The sequence below is a fragment of the Phalangium opilio genome, unplaced genomic scaffold (assembly GCF_054372755.1).
Source record: "Phalangium opilio isolate 3A_F unplaced genomic scaffold, DU_Popi_V2 ptg000209l_1, whole genome shotgun sequence".
In the NCBI taxonomy this organism is placed as follows: domain Eukaryota; kingdom Metazoa; phylum Arthropoda; class Arachnida; order Opiliones; family Phalangiidae; genus Phalangium; species Phalangium opilio.
The window spans coordinates 4,404,393-4,426,518 of record NW_028324217.1 but is presented as its reverse complement, the minus strand read 5'-3'; the positions used below and the strand labels follow the sequence as shown (position 1 = coordinate 4,426,518).

The following is a 22,126-nucleotide window of genomic DNA, read 5'->3' as shown; positions in this document are numbered from 1 at the left end:
GGGTAGGACATAGGGTAGGATCGCCGACATGTGTCGTATTCCCTCAAACTTTGCCGCCCAGAAGCTTGGCTTACAGGAGTGCGCCACTCTCCCGGCAGAGTGGGCAGACAGCTATTTTAGGTAAAATTTACGGCACAGACTACGGATTAGACTAGTTTCATTCTTTTGTCGGTGCATTTACTTCCAGAAAATTCTGAGCAGCGTGGGAAATAGGGCGGTGGCACAGGGCAAATGACCAGTTTAAAAATTAAACCAGAGGGGGGTCGGTGGTCCACGGGACCACTAAGAAAATTCAAGGGTAAACAGAGTCCAGACATTAACTCAACTATTTTAATTACACCCTTCTTTAGTTTAGCAGACGACGCGCCCTGGTCAGTGGTCATGGACCAGTTTATTTATTCCAGACCAGGAGGGTCGCTGGCCCAGTGTCCAGTTTAAAAAATATCCTTATTTCCCACCCTGATTCTGTCTTTTTTCTGAGTAATATATCCTAGCGGAGAAATATTTAAGTTAGGCTTAGCTAAAGGGTGCGTAGTTGTCTGCTAAATTGGTTAGGATTAGGGTTTTGGGGAAAGTAATTTTTCTCAACGCCGTAGTAATTTATAAATTAATTAATGTAGGTATTTTAATTCGAATTCCAATATACTGTAATATAATGACGTTAAAAACTGTGTTACGGAATTTTCTGAATTCCGTGGAGGCTACGGAAGCCAGGCGCCAAAACGGCGAAGACCTGTTCGAAATAGAATTCCAGGTAAAGGCTTAGGTGTGGGTGCTGCTGCTTGATGCATGCATGCCTTGCCCTTTAATCTACTAGATCGTTTTCTTACTCAAATTTTGATAACCCAACCCTAAAACCGATCTTTCGTGTAATATTCCTATATCAACACCATCAGATTTAATTATTTTTCAATAATAATGGCAAATATATTACCTACAACTAGTTTATATGGGTGAATATAGTAGGTTCAAGGCTGCTTCGTTAATCTAGTTGAATTATATGTTCCTTCAATCATGATGGCCTAAATATAGTTTTTGTAATTACAAAAACTCCGTTTTAGCTTTGTATTATTAGAATTATTAAGTTAAATTATCTGTACTATAGAGTGTATCTAAAATTTGGTTAGGCCTAAGTATAGTAGTAAGAGAAGCCATGTACGGTTATGACAAAGTGTAGATGGCATTTAGCATTTTATTCAATGGGAATTTCAAAATTTTTGTGAAATTTTTATGCCCAATTTGAGGCATGATCTCTTTATGCTGTTTATTTGCTATGAACCTACCTTATAAGTCTTTATATTACTTAATGTTTTGCTCACAGAAACTGAAAGAACTTACCGAGCAACTTAAACACAACCCTGATTATGTTGTAAATGAAGGGGAACTTGAGGTCAACAGAAGGAAAAATAGATATAAAGATATCTTGCCCTGTATGTATTATTTGGAAATTTAATTAAAACTTAAAAATTAATGTAAATTAGTTAAATTCTTCAATGATATTTAAATATTACAATACAAAATTATGTATATTATACTTTAGATGATAAGTCTCGTGTGATAATTTCCGAGTATCCCGGTGTTCCTGGTTCAGACTATGTTAATGCCAACTATGTCAAGGTTAGAATATTATTTAATGTACATGTTTCGATATTTAGCTTATAAATTAACTGAAAAATGTGTATTTTATTGAACCAAAGGGTGCTAGTGGATCATTTGCATATATAGCATCTCAAGGACCTCTTCCAAATACTGTTGCTGACTTTTGGCGCATGATATGGGAAGCCGAGGTTCAAGTCATTGTTATGGCCTGCAATGAGAGGGAGTCTGGAAAGGTAAATATATAGGGATTTAAAATTAAAACTACAGAGGGGGTGTGGCTTAAGAATGGCTCCTCCTCTTTTTTTTAATGGCGGATTACTTTATGGAGTGAAAAATTTGTTGGAAAACTATATTTAATGTGTAATATATGATTTTTTTTCTTCAGTATAAGTGCGAGTGTTACTGGCCTAATGAAGAAGGCGAAAAAGAAAGGCAATATGGAAATATCACTGTGGAATTGGTACAATAGATTTCTGTTTACGTATAAAATCATATATTACTTACAGAGAAATATAAGCATAAGAGTAGGCTGGCTATTAACAATAGTTATAGAATTGACAAGAGCCAACTCAAGATGGAGCCAAGGTTCCCTTAATGATTCAAGCTTCACTTAGACTCCATCTACATGTTAATTTTGTTAATAATTGCCAATAGTCAACTAAAGATGGAGCCAAAGTTCCCTAGGTCCACACTGGCTCCATCTACATGTTCCTTTTGTTAATAATTTGAATTTCCAAGAGTCAATTCAAGATGGAGCCAAAGTTCCCTTAAGGATTCAAGCTTTACTTGGACTCCATCTACACGTTAATTTTGTTAATATTTATCAGGAGTAAATTAAAGATGGAGCCAAAGTTCCATAGGGAATTCAAGCACCCCTCAGGCTCCATCTAAATGTTCCCTTTGTTAATAATTGCCAAGAGCCAACTCAAAACTGAGCCAAAGTTTCCTAGGGGATTCAAGCTTCACTCAGGCTCCATCTAAATGTTCCCTTTGTTAATAATTGCCAAGAGCCAACTCAAAACTGAGCCAAAGTTCCCTTAAGGATTCAAGCTTCACTTGGACTCCATCTACACGTTAATTTTGTTAATAATTGCCAATAGTCAACTAAAGATGGAGCCAAAGTTCCCTTAAGGATTCAAGCTTCACTTAGACTCCATTATTCTATAATAATAATAAAAATAAAGAGCTTCATTCATTCATTGGATACTCCCATTCAGAGATAGTATTTCTGGTTTACAAGGGAGTCCACCAGTTAAATTATATTGCAATAAATGAAATTAAAACTATACAATATTAGTATTTACAAATCTATTTTCTCAAGAACTTGATAATAATAATAATAATAATTGCTTTATTTCGGGATCAATCATTAGGACGAATCTTGTTTACAATGATGTCAGGCATAAAATAAATTAAAAGTTAAATAAGTAAAATTAAATGAAGATGACATTAACAGGTAAAATAAGGTCCTTCATTACCTAAGAATTCAAGAATTATAGTTATCTATGATATATCGATACACAGCTGATTTAAAATGTGCTATATTCTGGATTTTTCTATTATTTAGGCACTGTTTTTTTTACACATTCATGTAACCTATGCCATAATACTACTCCTCGCGTTTTAACACTCTTTTGTCCAAATCTATTTTGGGAATTCTCCACATATAAATTTAGCACACTACCTTTTGTAAAGTATGGGTTAAGGCCATTAAGTGTGTCTGAGTCTCTTGGTGATAGTAGAATAGCCACAAGGCAACTCAAGAGGGAGCCAAAGGCTCCTAGGTGATTAGGACTCAAGTCTTGAGTCTCTTGGACGTAATAGAATAGTCAAAAGGCAACTCAAGAGGGAGCCAAAGGCTCCTAGGTGATTAGGACTCAAGTCTGAGTCTCTTGGACATAGTAGAATAACCAAAAGACAACTGAAGAGGGAGCCAAAGACTCCTAGGTGATTAGGACTCAAGTCTGAGTCTCTTGAACATAATAGAATAGCCAAAAGAAGACTCAAGAGGGAGCCAAAGGCTCCTAGGTGATTAGGACTCAAGTCTGAGTCTCTTGGACATAATAGAATAGCCAAAAGACAACTCAATAGGGAGCCAAAGGCTCCTAGGTGATTAGGACTCAAGTCTGAGTCTCTTGGACATAGTAGAATAACCAAAAGACAACTGAAGAGGGAGCCAAAGGCTCCTAGGTGATTAGGACTCAAGTCTGAGTCTCTTGAACATAATAGAATAGCCAAAACACTATTCAAGATGGAGGCAAAGTTCTCCTGGAGGTTTAGGCTTCATTTGCCATTTCTATTATTAAATTTAATAGCTGTCGTGCTCCTTTGTTCATGTTTCTCTATATCTAATATTTGAAATTTTTAATTTTCCATTGTTAAAACGCGTTACTTATAAGTTAATTGTCATATCTTCAGGTTAAATGGCGTCAAGTTTGTCCAGACTTTTTGGTACGAACTTTAAAATATAGATGTTTAGGGGAGGAAGAAAGAAGTTTGTGCCAGTTTCATTATACAACTTGGCCTGATCACGGTGTACCAACTACCGTTCAGCCTATTCTTGATATGGTTAGACTTATGAGGGACTGTCAAGCCTCTGAAGCAGTACCTATTTTAATTCACTGTAGCGCCGGTTGTGGGCGTACTGGAACAATTTGTGCCATTGATTATGTATGGAGTATGATGAGACTTGGTGTAAGTTAATTAAGAGGTTTATGGCGAGGGGGAAGACACTTGAGAACTCAGGTGTACAATATGACTTGAACTCAATGCACTGTCAAAGCTGAACTCTGAGAGTTCCGAAGGATTTGAACTCAATGCACTGTCAAAGCTGAACTCTGAGTTTCGAAGGCTTTGAACTCAATGCACTGTCAAAGCTGAACTCTGAGTTCCGAAGGATTTGAACTCAATGCACTGTCAAAGCTGAACTCTGAGTTCCGAAGGCTTTGAACTCAATGCACTGTCAAAGCTGAACTCTTGAGTTCCGAAGGCTTTGAACTCAATGCACTGTCAAAGCTGAACTCTGAGTTCCGAAGGATTTGAACTCAATACACTGTCAAAGCTGAACTCTTTTGAACTCAGGTGTACACAGAGATCTAGAGCGTCTACCCCCTCGGTTTATGGCACATGACCCGATTGACCCCGTGATATAAGTCAAAATCGTAATGTTTCAGAAATTAACGGAAGATTTTAACTTGTATGATATCATAGCTGATATGAGAAGGCAAAGAATAGCTATGGTTCAAACCAAGGTGTGTTAATTTGCGGTGAATTAGGAAATTTGATTTTCTTCAACGTAACACATTGTTCTATACTCTATGCTCTATACTTCCAGGAGCAATACATTCTTGTTCACAGAGCAGTTGGTGCCCTATTTGAGCAACAACTTAGAGTTATTGATAACCACACTTACGAAAATCTAGACGGAGATGGTCACCCGTTAATGCTTAGGGAGCTTCAAGAACAACAGCCTGCCGAGCATATTTACGAGGATGTTAGGTCATTAATGATGAATGAAAGACCTCGAGTCGAAGATAAGGAAAACCCTTACGCCACAATTGAGGAAACACTGTCCCTTTCACCCAATGATAGCCGGGAATCTTCCTTGGAACCCCCAAACCCAAAAGGAATCGTTAAACGTAGAAATTCCCAAATACTTCAGAAACTTTGTAGGGAAGAAAGTGTTAAACGATTAATATCCGGTTGGAATAAAGCCGTTTCCGATAAACCGGAAGCTGCTGTTAAAGCGGAAACGCAGGCTGTAGTTCAGACCGTAGATTCCAGTCAATTAACTGATAAGGAAGCCATTTTAGAACAATCGAAACTAATCGATGCTAATAATTATCAAGGGAAGAATCAAGATGGTGGCGGTGGTGGTGTAAAGTTGAGTGTATCCGCCACCAGTGATAAAAGTCCACCATCTGAGAAACTGGTGGGCAAAGCGACTGTTATTAGGCGTCCAAGTATAGCCAAACTAAAAGCATTGTTTGAAAAATCGCATGTCGTAACTTCGCAGGAGAGTAACAACAACACGATGATGAATGATACAATTATCAGTACTGATAACCAGGCAGCGGAAGATGATAAAATGAATAAGAGGTCTCGTCCCCTCGGTAGAAGTCATAGTCACCACGTACCAAGGGGAAGGGTCTCTCCTAGTCAGGAAACAGCTGATTCCGAAGTCAGGAGGAATGTTGAAAGAGAACGGAGTGTTAGGAGAATTGTCTCGCCTTTAGCTAGGGAAGCAGCGTCTAAGACAAAGACAAAGACAATGGTTACCGATACTAAAAATCAGATTCAGGTAGGATCCGCTGCGTCAAATTCGAACGAAGATCAGCAACCTGCTAATAACACTCCCAGTGCCAATATGAATAATAATCCTCCACCACCAAGTGATGGGACACAAAATAGGAACACTAAATTCGGTTGCGTTGATCTTAGAAATGAAAAGAAAGCTAGTTGGTACGGAGAACATGATCAAAAAACAATGGGTTCCACAAAATGGTACGGAGAATTTGAATCCAAAACTAAAGAGAAAGATAATCAGCAAACGATTAAAAAGCCAGCGATCAATGAAGTAGTCTGTTATAGAGCCGAAACTGATCAAAATAAACAACCACCACCCCAATTGCCAATCAAAAAGAAGTCACTGTTCCGATATTCCGATGGTAAACTTAGCTTAAATCAAACACAGATTGATGTCATGAAAAACATCGAGGTAATCTCCGTTAGTAATCAAAAAAGTAACGATACTAAGGCAAAGGATGAAGTTCAAGATGGTGGAAGCACTTCTAGTTTGTGCACTAATACAGATAGTCAGATGTCCATTTCCGATAGCGGAAAGAGTGTTTGTAACTTACAAACATCAAACTCGGAATCCAATATTGTCTCAAACTCAAACTCAGTCAAAGAGGATTTGCCACCTAAGTTACCAGAGAAAAAGGTTCTAGGTCGAAATCTGTCCCTAAGGCAGAAAGAAAAGACGTTAAGTGCTACCCAGGCAGATGTGGTAGTGGTGGTCAAGGAAACTAAACAGACTGCCGACGATATAGCTAAAGGAAAGTGCTATTTGTCCCATCAAGTCACATCGGAAGCAAAAGTTGCTGGTGTGCAACAACAGCCTCAGAAAGAAGCCACTGTGGCCGTTGTGACGCAATCTTTGAGTCACAAAAATCATCCTGGTAGAAAAGGTGATACCATAGCTGATAGATACACAAATGTCAACCCAGTTACGCAAAAAAACATTGCGCAAATTGAGAAAACGATAAAACATCACCCTCGTGGTGCCATCATAGATTTAACATCGAGGACATCGTTTGTTGAAAACCCTAATCAAATTCGTGGCAGTAATCCAAATGAAAAAGGTTCCAGGGGTGGTGCTTCTCAGAGTTATTCGAAGTACGCAACGGTCAAGTGTAAAATGCCCGTCTGTAATGAATCGGAAAACTCCACAAACGTTTCGGCGCAAAATCCCAGTGACTTTAGTGGCTTGTCCGACGATAGGGTCGCGTTTAGTAAAAATCCCTTTGCGAGTGTTGAGAACAATTTTCAAAACGCTGCTAATAATGGTGCTGATAATGTTGAATCGTCGTACGGAATATTGCACAGTCCTCCGCCTCGTACCAGACGACCTCACTTAACGAAGTCAATTGTCAAATCAAAATCAGGGTCTGATTTGTCTCCTAGTGCTACTGCAACTGTTGATTTGGATAAAGTGGCCACTAATATGGGAAATGATAAAGAAATATCGCAGGATAAAGAGATTAATAAGGCTGTTAAGGAATTAAACACTATCGGATATCTCTTGGATGCCTTGGCTACGCAGTCTTTACAAAATCCATCTGAAGCTGTTTCACCGCAAGAAACTGAACCCAGTAAAACGGATTCGAATAATGGTGAAAAACCAAGTTTACCAGTTAAACAACGAATTAATTCTCAGATGGTTCTTCGACCACCGAGTGAACGACAGTCGGTTTCCTTTCCCATAACTCAAGCTACAAACGCGACGAATGAAGCTAAAATTGCGGTTTCGGAACCAGTAGTTAAGAACAGTATCCATTACGTGCCGGATTACGAATATATTTTCCCCCTTCAAAAATCAGCTTCAGCTCCACACGCAGGTAGAATGTTTCCCGCTTCCCAAGTAGATGGTGGACACCATCAGCCAATCCCGCCACATATACTTAAAGACCAGCCTTTATGCCGGTATCAACCAGATCTATGTGATATTATAACTGCGCCTCCTAAACCACCCAGAACTTTCACCCATGTGCCACAAAATACTATCCCGGGTCAACTTGACGGTGGTCGGTTATTGGTTTCAGTCGCTTCGCCCAAAACGACCTCTAAACCCGATGACATACCTTCGAAACATTTTAATTACGATTGTCCACCACCGCCTGTATCCAACACGATCGCGAATCAGTCCAAGCCTAATATAAATCCTCACGCTTCCGTTACGTACCCAGACTTTTCTCGCAATTACGGTGGCAAGGAGTCATCAAACGCTAGAGTTCATAATACTTATCTAAGTCAGCCATCTTCACCTTTCCATAATTCAGTGCCAATGAATGTTTATCAATCTGCTGGACATCGTCCGCCTCATCCTAGCTCTTACCGTACTTATCCTTCTTACCCCGAGATTCATTCGGTACGAGCAGTCCCTAACCACATTCCAAATACGGCAAACCCTAATCAAATGGCCTCGGCATCGCATCGTATCAGGCAGTCATCTTCTCTCGGCTACGGATTACATCATCACCATACGAGCAAAGGTATAGCACCACCGTCTATGACTTTTCGTAGAACCCAACCCGATGGTCTATTGACCCCGGTTGTAAGTAACCCTATGACATCGTCTGGCCATCAAGTAATAGGCGTAAGACCTACCCCTTCTACTAATTGGTATTACGATGAGAGGACAAATACTTCAGCTACGCCGGATTACGGAGAAATTCCCGTTGCTCCTGTTTATACTATGGTTCGGCATGATCAAGACAGGCACAGAGTTCAGTGGGATAGTAGTGTCGATGAACAGCAACAAGTGAAAGGTAACTAATGACGTAATTGTGTGCATGTTGACTTTCTATCATCGAAAATTGTTGTTGTAAAGGCATGACGAGCCTCTTCTTCTTCTTTACAACACATGATGGTTAACTACTTGGTATTCTTACAACAAAGTCTAACGTACATGCACATGGATTTGTTATTAGTGCATTTTACGCTGTTCAAATGGCCTGCGTTTTATTATGATTTAGAATTAATTAACCGTTATGATGGCCAGAATTAATTTACACGTAATTAGGCTGGGCCCGTTTGGTAAAAGAATTTCCACGTGGGTATTTAACTTGCAGCATTTAGAATCTATTAATTGGTGTTACTCAAACAGGGTTCATACAAACCTGGAAAACCTGGAAAAATCAGGGAAATAAATAGTTGTCAAAAACTTCAGGGAAATTTAGAATTTTTAGTAAAATTCAGGGAAATCAGGAAAATTTGCGTCAAACAGGAGCCGAGTAATTAAGCAAAAGGTTCATAAACATACCCTCCATAGGATTAACATTACACCAAACTTTGGAGGCTCGTAACTCTGGTTATATTAGAGATAAGGGGATGTCCTTTGAGTATGTTATAGCCCTATTTGCCCCCCATCTAACCATACTAAACACTTAGTGCTACGACAAACACTGGCCGAGTAATTAAACAAAATGTTCGTGAACATACCCTCCATAGGATTAACATTACACTATACTTTGGAGGCTCATAACTCTGGTTATATTAGAGATACGGGGATGTCCTTTGAATATGTTATAGCCCTATTTGCCCTCCATCCAACCATACTAAACACTTAGTGCTACGACAAACAGGGGCCGAGTAATTAAACCAAATGTTCGTGAACATACCCTCCATAGGATTAACATTACACTATACTTTGGAGGCTCATAACTCTGGTTATATTAGAGATAGGGGGATGTCCTTTGAGTATGTTATAGTTCAATTTTCCCCCCATCCAACCATACTAAAAACTTGGGGCTACGACAAACAGGGGCCGAGTAACTAAGCAAATATTCATAAACATACCCTCCATAGGATTAACATTACACTATACTTTGGGGGCTCATAACTCTGGTTATATTAGAGATAGGGGGATGTCCTTTGAGTATGTTATAGTTCAATTTTCCCCCCATCCAACCATACTAAAAACTTGGGGCTACGACAAACAGGGGCCGAGTAACTAAGCAAATATTCATAAACATACCCTCCATAGGATTAACATTACATTATACTTTGGAGGCTCATAACTCTGGTTATATTAGAGATACGGGGATGTCCTTTGATTATGTTATAGCCCTATTTGCCCCCCATCCAACCATACTAAACACTTAGTGCTACGACAAACAGGGGCCGAGTAATTAAACAAAATGTTCGTGAACATACCCTCCATAGGATTAACATAACACCAAACTTTGGAGGCTCATAACTCTGGTTATATTAGAGATACGGGGATGTCCTTTGATTATGTTATAGCCCTATTTGCCCCCCATCCAACCATACTAAACACTTAGTGCTACGACAAACAGGGGCCGAGTAATTAAACAAAATGTTCGTGAACATACCCTCCATAGGATTAACATAACACCAAACTTTGGAGGCTCATAACTCTGGTTATATTAGAGATACGGGGATGTCCTTTGATTATGTAATAGTCGTATTTGCCCCCCCCCCCTCCTTCGTTAACATTTGCTCCATAGAATACTCCATATACGGGAAAAACCTGGAGTATATGGGGGAAAACCTCCCATAAATCTCAGGGAAATTTGTTTTCCAAAAGTTGTATGAATCCTGTCAAATTAGACTACAAGACATTAGTAGTAGGGCCCCGTATTTTACGTGACTGCTTGCATGTCTTATTTAGTAATGGTGGGCTGAAGATTTAACTATAGTTGTTTCACCCTAACCTTTTAACATTCTTTTGGCATCTCTTCAAACTGCGTAAAGAATTTTAGCAAATTCAATATGTCCTTTTGCGTTATCTATAGGTGCTAAATCAGTGTCAAATTACGAAAATATTTACGATGTGCCAAAAGACTGTTGGTCAAGTAACGGTCACGCGGCTTTTATGGCGCCACATGGTCACGAGCTTCGTCACTCGCAATCGGACGCGGGTGTTTACGCTGCACTTAGAACACACGCTTCATCATCGCAAAAACCGAAATTAGAAGAGTCTCTCCAAGCAAATAATGCACCATTACCCGATTTAATGACGCAGTCCGCTTCCGCAGCTCTCAACTGTCCCTTGTATAGCCAAGTTATGAAACCGAAAAAATCCAAAAGCGACGCCAATGAAAAAACTAACGTTACCACACCTCGTAAGACTAGAAGATCCAGGGATGATATGGACTTGCAACCAGTCGCCCCGCCTCGAAGTAAAAGACAACTGCAGTTGAGGAGGAGTGTCGCTGGAGGTAAATAGAAACATTGATAACGATCTATTAAGGGCTATCTCAGTTGTGACGTCAGTGCCTAGGTAAAACGTCATGAGCTGCTTAGCTTTGGCAGTGGGCGGCTATGTTTGGTACCGCTTTGGTTCTATGGGGACATATCATGGGTGGCGTAATACTAAGGCTTCTGAGATACTACAAAGCTATCTCAGTTGTGACGTCAGTGCCAAGGTGAAACGTCATGAGCTGCTAAGCTTTGGCAGTGGGCGGCCATGTTTGGTACCGCATTGGTTCTATGGGGAAATAGCATGGGTGACGTCTTACTAAGGCTCCTGAGATACCTCTATTCAATAACCATATTTTAGAGATACAAAGTTATCTCAGTTGTGACGTCATGAGCTGCTAAGCTTTGGCAGTGGGCGGCCATCCATGTTTGGTACCGCATTGGTTCTATGGGGAAATATCATGGGTGACGTCGTACTAAGGCTTCTGAGATACCTCTATTCAATAACCATAGTTTAGAGATACAAAGCTATCTCAGTTGTGACGTCATGAGCTGCCAAGCTTTGGCAGTGGGCGGCCATCCATGTTTGGTACCGCATTGGTTCTATGGGGAAATAGCATGGGTGACGTTGTACTAAGGCTTCTGAGATTCCTCTATTCAATAACCATAGTAGAGATACAAAGCTATCTCAGTTGTGACGTCAGTGCCTAGGTAAAACATCATGAGCTGCTAAGCTTTGGCAGTGGGCGGCCATCCATGTTTGGTACCGCATTGGTTCTATGGGGAAATAGTATGGGTGACGTCGTACTAAGGCTTCTGAGATAGCTCTATTGTCGCGTCGCATCGTTTCTACAAGTTAATTGTCATCGTACGTTTTTTTAAACGATTTCGTTCAGGGCTTTGCGAATCAGGGTACGGAATGGATGGAGAGAGTACATGGCATAGTGATAGTGAGGATGAATCGCCACCCGCTGTGCCTGAAAAAACCAAAGGTGCCTATATAACTATCGATCCAGAAGATGCAAACGCAAAATGTAAGTCCTTCGATATTCGGTGATGTTAAAGAAGAACTCTTCAAACATACAGGAAGTTCAAAGAAAATCATTTCGATGGCTTTAATAGGCGCTTTATTGTTTGTTTTCCATCATTCCACAATTAAGCTTCATTTAATTAACTTGATGCACCGATTCTAACAGATTTTTACGCAGTTTTTACGTATTTTGTTGTAGATTAGTTGTTATTCGAAAGCGCTGCAAGGCATATATATTAAACTTTGAATGTGTTTATGAACATTATTACATATTAAGAGATGAATAACATATTGAACAACGGAGACGTAAGGTGGAAATTTCGAGGCATTGTTGCAACCTTATCGACGAAAATTCTATCAAGAAGTGATATCTAGTTTATTAGGGAGAAGGTATGAATTCGCCCCACATTTATAATCTAGCTTTATCTCCAGTCCAAACGTAGACGTAGGTCCGGAGTTAATCCCCGCTTGGATAAGCTAACGCTAGGGATAGTTCGTTCCCCCCAAAAAATGAAGCATGCCTGTTCCAAACGCCCCCTAGCAGCGGCTACTATCCCTAACGGGAAGTTATAAGAAAATTGGACCAAATATCACGTTTTCCATGACGTCAAAATTGAAATCCTGCCTAAATTGGGCGCCGCCATCTTTAAAATCCGCAAAAACTATTTATTTTGCCTAGAGATGGCGCTATATCTACATCCGTTTTTGTCCAATGAAGAGGGGAATTAAGGAATAATTCGGGACATGTAGTTGGCCATAGAAATACACGGGAAACACGGTTAGTGAACAATCCCTAGCGTTAGTTAATCCATGATCCGCACCTCTAAATTACAACCAGCCAGCATCTCATTGGTTCTTGAAAACTCGTGCACGTCATATTTTCCGACTGAGGAGAGGCCGCGAAATAGCCCGGCTAACTCCTTTTACGCCCCCCCCCCCCCTTGTATTTAGAAAGGGGGACTGCAGGGACTATGGCGCGCGAATACTTAGGCATCTTCTCCCTAATAAACTAGATATCACTTCTTGATTCTATCTTACCTCTCCATAGTATTTGTACAACCGAATTGGCTAACTATGAACACGTGGCAATGATTTGTTTGTATCGTCTACCAAAAATGATCCACATCCATAATTAACCGTTGATAATATTAATATACTACTGATTTACCGAGTGTTATCTAACAGAGAACAAACCATTTTTTTCTATTCCTCTTTGCAATCTTAACTCCCGTTTTTTCCCACATCCCGTTTTTTGTTTGCACTTTGCCTGTTCATGATTGTTCAGCTGGTCCTCACTCAAGAAGGGAATCTGCGGGTGCTCATAATGGGGGCTTGGGAGGGACACTTAGCAGAGCTCTAGGGAAGTTGAGCCTTCTGACAAAGGTACGTCTTAATATACTGTGTCATTTCACTTGCAACGTTAATGGGGCGGCGCACTTTTTGCCTTATAATGTATATAGTGCCACCAATATGTATTAAATGGGTATATTAAGTACATTAGCGAACAACGAGTTACATTTTGAACTGTTTTAATCAAATGAGTCTTTCGCACACTGCACATTGCTGCAAAAAGTTGCTATTGCACCAGTTTTTATCTATCTTGGCTGTAGTTAATGTAAATGAACTAAGATTATGGATCTCTCGGCTTTCACACATTGTAAAATGGTGTCACGTTTTAAAATATACTGTAGGGTTTAGTCTTTTTGGGAGAAGTTTTGTTTTGAGACGCCCCGATGCCATTTTGGGAGAAGTTTTGTTTTGAGATACCCCAGCCCCATTTTGGGAGATGTTTTGTTTTGAGATACCCCAGCCCCATTTTGGGAAATGTTTTGTTTTTGAGACGCCCCGACGCCATTTTGGGAGTGTTTTGTTTTGTTTTTGAGACGCCCCGACGCCATTTTGGGAGTGTTTTGTTTTGTTTTGAGACGCCCCAACGCCATTTTGAGAAATGTTTTGTTTTGAGACGCCCCGATCTATTTTGGGAGATTTTTTGTTTTGAGATACCTCAGCCCCGTTTTGGGAGATATTTGTTTTGAAATACCCCAATGAAATTTTTGAAGATGTTTTGTTTAGATGCGTCCCAATTTGATTTGAGAGTTTTGTTTAGGCACGCCCCAAGGTCATTTTGTGGGTTTTTCCACCCAATATTGCCCAAAAAATAGCCGTCTAATAAAATTATCTGAAGTATGAAATAAAGTAACACAATTTTCATAGTATGCTAACATTTATTAAAACCGTACGGACATTTTCAAAATAGCTGACAACGAGCAAATCTGATGCAAATAGTCAACAGCACCAAGAGCAACAACCACAGCCTCAGCAACAACCACAACCGCCGCCACCACAACAACAGCATCAGCCACCAGTCCCAACTAGCAAGATGAATGGTAAATACCCTTTTCTAGATAATCATTAGACCAACTCTCAATGTTGGTCATTAAGTTCGTAAGCTATGTCCCTATAAGTATGTAAGCTATGTCCCCATAAGTATGTAAGCTATGTCCCCATAAGTATGTAAGCTATGTCCCCATAAGTATGTAAGCTATGTCCCCATAAGTATGTAAGCTATGTCCCCATAAGTATGTAAGCTATGTCCCCATAAGTATGTAAGCTATGTCCCCATAAGTATGTAAGCTATGTCCCCATAAGTATGTAAGCTATGTCCCCATATGTAAGTTATGTCCCCATAAGTATGTAAGCTATGTCCCCATATGTAAGCTATGTCCCCATAAGTATGTAAGCTATGTCCCCATAACTATGTGAGCTATGTCCCCATAACTATGTGAGCTATGTTCCCATAACTATGTGAGCTATGTTCCCATAACTATGTGAGCTATGTCCCCATAACTATGTGAGCTATGTCCCCATAACTATGTGAGCTATGTCCCCATAACTATGTGAGCTATGTCCCCATAAGTATGTAAGCTATGTCCCCATAAGTATGTAAGCTATGTCCTAATAAGTATGTAAGCGAGCTATGTCCCCATAAGTATGTAAGCGAGCTATGTCCTCATAAGTATGTAAGCGAGCTATGTCCCCATAACTATGTAAGCTATGTCCCCATAACTATGTAAGCTATGTCCCCATAACTATGTAAGCTATGTCCCCATAAGTATATGTAAGCTATGTCCCCATAAGTATATGTAAGCTATGTCCCCATAAGTATATGTAAGCTATGTCCCCATAAGTATAACACTGATACCAATTTTCTAATCTTCACAATATTCTATCGTGTTTTTAGATGTTTTTCAGAAAGAAACGATAGTAGCTTCCTCTCCAGCTTCGGGTATGCCGGAACCCCGGTTGATGTTGTCTAGCAGCACCCATCCAGCCTCCTCTAACAACGCGAATAAACCTCATTGCAAACCTTCCATGATGATAGCGCCCAATTTGAAATCCCCTAATTTCGGTTTCCCCCATCGAACTCATAGAAGGCCAAAAGGGCCAAGGGAACCACCCGAACAGTGGACCCAAGTTTAAAAATAAAAAGTATGATATCTATTGAACATTTTTAACAACCTACAAAACGATTTACTTCAAACCCCCTATGACCAATTTAAATATGCACTTAAATGCTTTTAAATAATTTATGGTTTTAACTTAGCGCCCATTACCGTTACGGGATTTTAGGCTTTTTCTAATTAGGCTAGCCTAATACGATTTTAAATATTTATAGATACATAAATCTTTAAATGGGCTTCCTACAATTGTCTTACATGTGCCTGGATGGGCATTAATTACTAATGCTTATAGACTAAACTTTAAAAAGACCCAGAGTACTTATACCCTTAAAATTTTAGTATTTACCATTTGTTTTAAACTTCTGCGTAGTTTTTAAAGCGTATTTTATCTATTTTAAATGGATTTTAGAAATTAAAAATTATATATTATATAATTTTACTTCGTTTTTAGGCCTAGGTTTTTTTTAAAAATATTTAAGTACCCGGTAACATACCATCAGGGATAGATTTAATTTTATTAGTAGGAATGGAGAACGGTTAGTATTTACTTCAGTTATTCCAACTCATAGACCACCCAGTATAGAGCCCCTCCTCCCAACACGTAATGTAACGAAATTTTTAAATCATCTTATTGGTTAACTCACTTAAACTACGTTTTGATGACGTTGCTGACATGGACGGCGAAAAATAATGACGTAATTCCTCTTTTACCTCTGTCGCTATGACCCATCCGTCTCTTATTTCATACCTCCCCCCCCCCCGTCTCTTATTTCATACCTCCCCCCCCCGTCCCGTGGAAGGGGTCCGTCCGGGATTTGACGCGCGCCCAGATATTAATTACTCTGTTCTCCATTCCTACTTCTAAAATTAAATCTATCCCTGATTCCATTAATTAATTAAGTTTAGCTTAAATTAAATTTATCATCGAACTGCGTTAATTATTTTTGGCTTATGACGCGAATGATAGATAACAAACGAACAATATCTTGTAGAATTTAGTGCCAATTAACGATATGATAAACGCCATTCTTGCGAATTAAGAAATTACAATATACCTTTTAACGTTTTTGCTATTAATAATTGAACCTTTCTTGCCAAAATAAGCATAAATGGAAAGAATTTTAAAAACCTTACAAATCTGCAATCATTGTATCGTATATACCAATACCATCCCTTGTACTGTCCATTCATTAAGATGCATTTGAATCTAATTTGCATAGAGTCAACTGAAATTATCGAAGAAATTTAGAGCAATGAATGAAACGTTTCAAACGGGAAAAATATGTCTCTTAAGTGTCGCATATGACAATTTTTGATGCATTTTATTTAACAATATTTGGTAAAAACCAATTTAGTTTCTGAACTTATATTTGTTGCATTTTTGCGATTCCCGCGGATGCTTATTGCTAAATACTTTCTTTTATTGGCAATACACGTGCAATGGAACTAAACTAATGCGTCACTGTGACGCAGACGCAGGTTATTTATAACGTAAGATTTTCTTTTGTAAACATTTTTAATTTCGGAAAGTTTTTCTTCAATATTTGCTTTTTTCATCGCAATTATGTGATTTTCCTCAGTTAAACTACTTAACCCTATAATTAATAAGAAAATTTGGGCTTCAATCGAAAGCAGCTAAAGAGTTGTGACTCTGAGTGTCCGCTGTACGTTTAACCAGCAAAGAAATTAGAAACGACACAGGGAATCTTTAATTATCTCCCAAGTTTGTAACTATGAAACTTGTGCCGCTATTGGGTAGGTCTAATAAGCACATGACGGTTTAGTGACGTCAGAACTCCGAGTTTACGAGTCTATTAAGCTCACGACGGTTTAGTGACGTTAATAAAGAGATATAGACACATCTAGAACCTCTTGTGTCGTTTTTTTACGTTTTTCTGGTTGAACTACTTGTTTATGTACGTTACGTATAAGTGCGCATGGTAAACCCTGACGTAGACAGATATTAATCGCTCAAATGACTGTCCATAAATGCAGCTAAAAGCAAAGGGCTAAATATTATAATTGTAGCCTGTATAATATTTACGTCGTAGTAATCAAAGTAATATTTTTGTAATTACTAGATACGCTGGCTTAATTAGTTTAAATTTTTAGGTTTAAAGGTTAAAATATGTGAAGGATTTAATTTTAGAACAGTGAAACAAATGATGGTGTAGACTTACCAGTACTTACCAAGAAAGGATCTACTTTTGTAAAATAAGATGTAATTGACTAATTAGCTTTCTAGCTAAAGGATCTAAATATGAGCTTGTTTTTAGAATTTGTAAAAAAAATTTAAAATATACATAATAGTAGTATAAAAAATTTTAAATTTAAAAATATTTCCCATCTTTATAATAGTTCCTTTATTAGAGAGGTTTTTGACGTTTCTTGAAAATAAATACGCTGACGGAACGCCAATAGGGAGAAGTTTAAATATAGCTCCTCCCATTTAGGCCAAAATCGCGGCAAGTATGTCCTGATTGGCTATGCGTTGGTTTGACCTTTAGAAGGTCAGATTTTCACTACGAATGAAACGTGTTTAAATAGTAACCACATACGCGTTTTAAAAGAAGTAGCCAATAGGGAGATGCTTAAGATAACTCCTCCCCTTTTGGCCCAAATGGCGGCAAGTGTGCCCTGATTGGCTATGCGTTGGTTTGACCTTTAGAAGGTCAGATTTTCACTACGCATAAAACGTGTTTAAAGAGTAACCACATACGCGTTTTAAAAGAAGTAGCCAATAGGAAGAGGCTTAAGATAACTCCTCGCCTTTAGGCCAAAATCGCCTCAAGTGTGTCCTGATTGGCTATGCGTTGGTTTGACCTTTAGAAGGTCAGATTTTCACTACGAATGAAACGTGTTTAAATAGTAACCACATACGCGTTTTAAAAGAAGTAGCCAATAGGGAGAGGCTTAAGATAACTCCTCCTCTTCAGACCAAAATCGCGGCGAGTGTGTCCTGATTGGCTATGCGTTGGTTTGACCTTTAGAAGGTCAGATTTTCACTACGCATAAAACGTGTTTAAAGAGTAACCACATACGATACGCGTTTTAAAAGAAGCCTCAAAACCTCTTTTAATTCATGAATAAGCTTAAAATATTTCTTGAGCTTAAAACTAATTATTATTTTCTCCTTAATTTGTGATCATGAAATAAATAATGGAACCTTAAAGGTTATAACTTGTCAAAGACAGTTGAGTTAAATTCGTGTGGATTTGAACTTCTTAATTAAGAACAAAGGTGTAGATGAGAATATAAGGAAGTGGTACTCTACTTACGTGTGCATTTATAAAAATTTTACGCGTAATTTGCGCTTGAAACTGACTTGAGTTTTACGCGTAATTTGTATATGTAATTTTGCTTTGAGAATTTGCAAACCAAGTCCCCCCAAAATACGCCACCAAAGTTCAGTGTACCTTGTACCTCTATCTCATTATATGTAAGCTTATAACCATTTAAACGTACTATTTGATGAACATAATAGAAAGACAAAGAGTTATATTTCAATTAATTAAATTTAATTGAGATAGTGTATTTTTCAGTCTCAGGTGAAATGCACAGCGAATTAAAAAAAACCAACATGTTTAATCGGAAAATTGTTGAATGATTTCAGAATATGCCCGGTATTTAATTAGGGCTAGTTCATAATTAAAATTTGATAATGTAAAGTAGTGTTTTAAGTAATTAATTAATGAATGATTATGACGTAATTCATGGGAAAGTTTAATACATACATACGCCTTTCAAATATAATAAAATTAAAAACAAAATCCAAGTAGGGTAATTTTAAAATTGAAAGCCTTAAATGGCGTAATTGTCCTCCATTTTAAAAATAATTAATAATTAAATTAATTATAATAACGAAATGTATAATATAATATGCATGGTATGTTTCGAGATTGAATGTTTTTAAATCGTTTTTTTGTCAAAAACAAATGCTTACCTCTGTTTAGCCAAGGCTTAATACTTGCCTGCTGTAGCCTGTAGGAAAACATCGTGTATAAATTTTGATCTAAATCTACTTCAATCGTCATATCATTCGGTATCTTTAAAAAAATAAGTTCGTTTTATATTATAACCTTATAAGTTTTAGATTTTAACCACATTATTGTAATATAATAATCAATTTTTATTATTTATTCCGGTGTTTAAAAAAAATACATACAAACAAAGAAATTACGCTTTTGACTGGTATTTGAAAAATTGCGTGTATATTACTGTATAGGATATTCGTTTTAAAAGAAAAAATTGTAAATATAAATTTTACATTTTCATTTTCATTTATTATAAAAAGAAATGGGGATTTGAATTTTTAGTTTTTTTTCTGGGGTATTATAAGAACATACATAACCTGTCTTTAAAAAATGAAATTAAGAATTAAGAGAAATATGACATTTTTTGTACTCAAAACTGCTCACAATTTGTACCAAGTAAATTACTGTTGGTGTTAATATAGTTAATTGGTTTTTTAATTTTGGCACAATTTTGAAAGCAATTAAGTCCTTTTGGTTTCGGCTGTGCTTTTATTTAAACAAAGGCCACTACATACTCCCTATTTCAGGGCAAAGGCTTCATGACTTTAACGAGTTCTGATTGGTTAATTCCTACCTTTGGTATGTATGTCGTTTTTTCGAGTTTTAAATTTTTTACAAGGTTCCTAAGTGTATTGTGCATTAATTTGCATACCATCCCCACTGTTGAGTTAAGTTATAACGGCTTTGGTAATTGTTTAATTGTTTCGTCTTTGGAGACATTGTCTGTGAGTACTGATTCCTGTTCACTAAACGCAGGCATTCGGTTCAAATTAAATGAACCAACCATCTCAACTAACTCCTTTAAAATATTAATTTTTTCTTCGTGCATTTGGTTCAACAAAGTAAGCTTTTCCTTTCGATAAGCTTTCTTATCTTCTTCAAATTGTTTCATATCATCGTGAATTTTTTTAAGAACATCTATTATATCCTGTTGTTCAAAAAAAGATACGTTATTTGTATCTTCAAATATTAATATGCGCATTTTAAATTACCCCTTCCGACGTGTCTTGGTTATTAAATGGGTATGTTCTCTTAACTCCTCTATTAGAACTAATTGGACTTGACGACGTTGATTCTTCAATTACATGATCTATAGTGCTCATAATTCTAGCATTTGATTGCTGCTTTAATGGATTTGGAAAGTAGTCTTCAAATATTTCATCAAAAAGATCTTCATACGGAAATTTCGGGGCGGAACCAGTTTCTAATTGACCCTCTTTGGAACGCCAATATTGTTTCTTTAAGTTTCTCCATTTTGTGTCGACCTAAACATTATTTTTCTAAGATTTCTGAATGGGAAACTTTAAACTTATCAGGACATAACGTACTTGTTCAGTTGTAAACTTATGTCCTGCACAATTTAACTCTGTAGCAATTAATCTCCAAACTTCCTTTTTTCTTTTCTCAGACTTTCTAAAATCGGCCCGATAATCTTTATACAAATTTATCAAGAGTGTCACAGCATCAGGGTTCCATTTGTTGTCCTCAACATATAACTGTTGAGTGTTTTTGGTAAACGAGCAACTCGGACCAGCTGAGTTATCTGCTATTATCCCAAATAGTAATTTATAGAAATTTTCAATAATTATTTCATTAAAATGATTTTTTTCCAAGTTCTAGATCATCAACAAATTATATTTTAAATGATAAAGAGGTCTTGGTCAATCGTATTATTTCATTGGTCACTTAGATTATCAATCAACCAATTACATATTAAGGGCTAAACTGCGCAGATAATAAAAAAAATCATTGGTCACTTAGATTATCAATCAACCAATTACATATTAAGGGCTAAACTGCGCAGATAATAAAAAAAATCATTGGTCACTTAGATTATCAATCAACCAATTACATATTAAGGGCTAAACTGCGCAGTAAGTCAAAAACATATTTCATTGGCCACTCTAGATGCAAAAATAGGCGTGCCAACGGTATGTTAGTTTTAAAAATACGTATAACCAATAAACGACCAGAGTAAACGACTTTGGTCTTTTATTGGTTAGAGGTATTTTAAAAACCAGCAAACGGTTGGTTAACGGTTTGGTTTTTCAAATCCGGATTCATAGCCACAAGTACGAAAGATCTACTTACGATTTTTTTGATTGGATGAACTGAATACATTTGTATTAATTTCAGGCTCATTATTTTTTTCAAAACATTCATGATCTTGTATTTCTTGAATTGTACTAAAATATTTAGAACATTCACTGCACATGAAAACGCTGTTCGACATTTTCATTTCTTGAAGACTAAGTTGAAATCCTCTTCGATAAGTTCGATTAGGAGTTGGACTTTGTCTTATGCAGACGATTTTTAGCCTCAAAATTATATGCCCTTTTTAATTTTCATTTTCAATGGAGTAGTTTCATTGGATTTGTAACGGAAGTCCCTTTAAAATGGCATTAAATTCATCTACGTCTTATGTTATATTGCTCCATGGTGGCCGATTGCTAGCAGCCGATGGAAAACGGAATTAGTCTGCTTATATTTCTGCATTAGGGGGCTGTACCTCGAAACCATATATACCAATAAACCCAGTTGCGGTTTCGCAGAACTCG

At 37.7% G+C, this 22,126-nt stretch overlaps 2 protein-coding genes across 4 annotated transcripts; one reads left to right on the top strand and one right to left on the bottom strand.

Annotated features, from left to right (window-relative positions):
* Positions 1-495: 495 nt before the first annotated feature.
* On the top strand, positions 496-19,990 carry LOC149618546 (uncharacterized). 3 transcript variants are annotated; one of them, XM_089854849.1, is made up of 13 exons: positions 497-754; positions 1,322-1,430; positions 1,541-1,617; positions 1,698-1,832; positions 1,985-2,059; positions 4,018-4,293; positions 4,773-4,850; positions 4,934-8,372; positions 10,638-11,063; positions 11,940-12,077; positions 13,359-13,456; positions 14,331-14,460; positions 15,315-19,990. In XM_089854849.1, exons 1-13 carry the CDS (start codon positions 656-658, stop codon positions 15,551-15,553), a joined length of 5,319 nt encoding a protein of 1,772 aa, XP_089710975.1. In that variant the 5' UTR covers positions 497-655; the 3' UTR covers positions 15,554-19,990. The 3 variants fall into 3 exon arrangements, 2 of the variants coding, with proteins under 2 accessions (XP_089710975.1, XP_089710974.1); XM_089854848.1 differs by having other exon boundaries at positions 4,934-8,648; XR_016375326.1 differs by lacking the exon at positions 13,359-13,456 and having other exon boundaries at positions 496-754; positions 4,934-8,648; positions 15,315-15,455.
* LOC149618545 (uncharacterized) lies at positions 19,833-21,964 on the bottom strand. Its single transcript, XM_089854851.1, has 4 exons — positions 21,660-21,964; positions 20,897-21,114; positions 20,561-20,833; positions 19,833-20,496 (listed from the first exon to the last, which is right to left on the bottom strand). Exons 1-4 carry the CDS (start codon positions 21,805-21,807, stop codon positions 20,242-20,244), a joined length of 894 nt encoding a protein of 297 aa, XP_089710977.1. The 5' UTR covers positions 21,808-21,964; the 3' UTR covers positions 19,833-20,241.
* Between the last annotated feature and the right edge of the window lie 162 nt (positions 21,965-22,126).

Coding starts and splice junctions, on each gene's coding strand:
- LOC149618545 (XM_089854851.1), bottom strand. CDS start 21,807: ATGAAAATGTCGAACAGCGTTTTCATGTGCAGTGAATGTTCTAAATAT. Junction 21,115..21,659: donor TTCATCCAATCAAAAAAATC/GTAAGTAGATCT, acceptor TTGGGATAATAG/CAGATAACTCAGCTGGTCCG. Junction 20,497..20,560: donor ACCAAGACACGTCGGAAGGG/GTAATTTAAAAT, acceptor TTTGAACAACAG/GATATAATAGATGTTCTTAA.
- LOC149618546 (XM_089854848.1), top strand. CDS start 656: ATGACGTTAAAAACTGTGTTACGGAATTTTCTGAATTCCGTGGAGGCT. Junction 1,431..1,540: donor ATATAAAGATATCTTGCCCT/GTATGTATTATT, acceptor ATTATACTTTAG/ATGATAAGTCTCGTGTGATA. Junction 1,833..1,984: donor ATGAGAGGGAGTCTGGAAAG/GTAAATATATAG, acceptor TTTTTTCTTCAG/TATAAGTGCGAGTGTTACTG.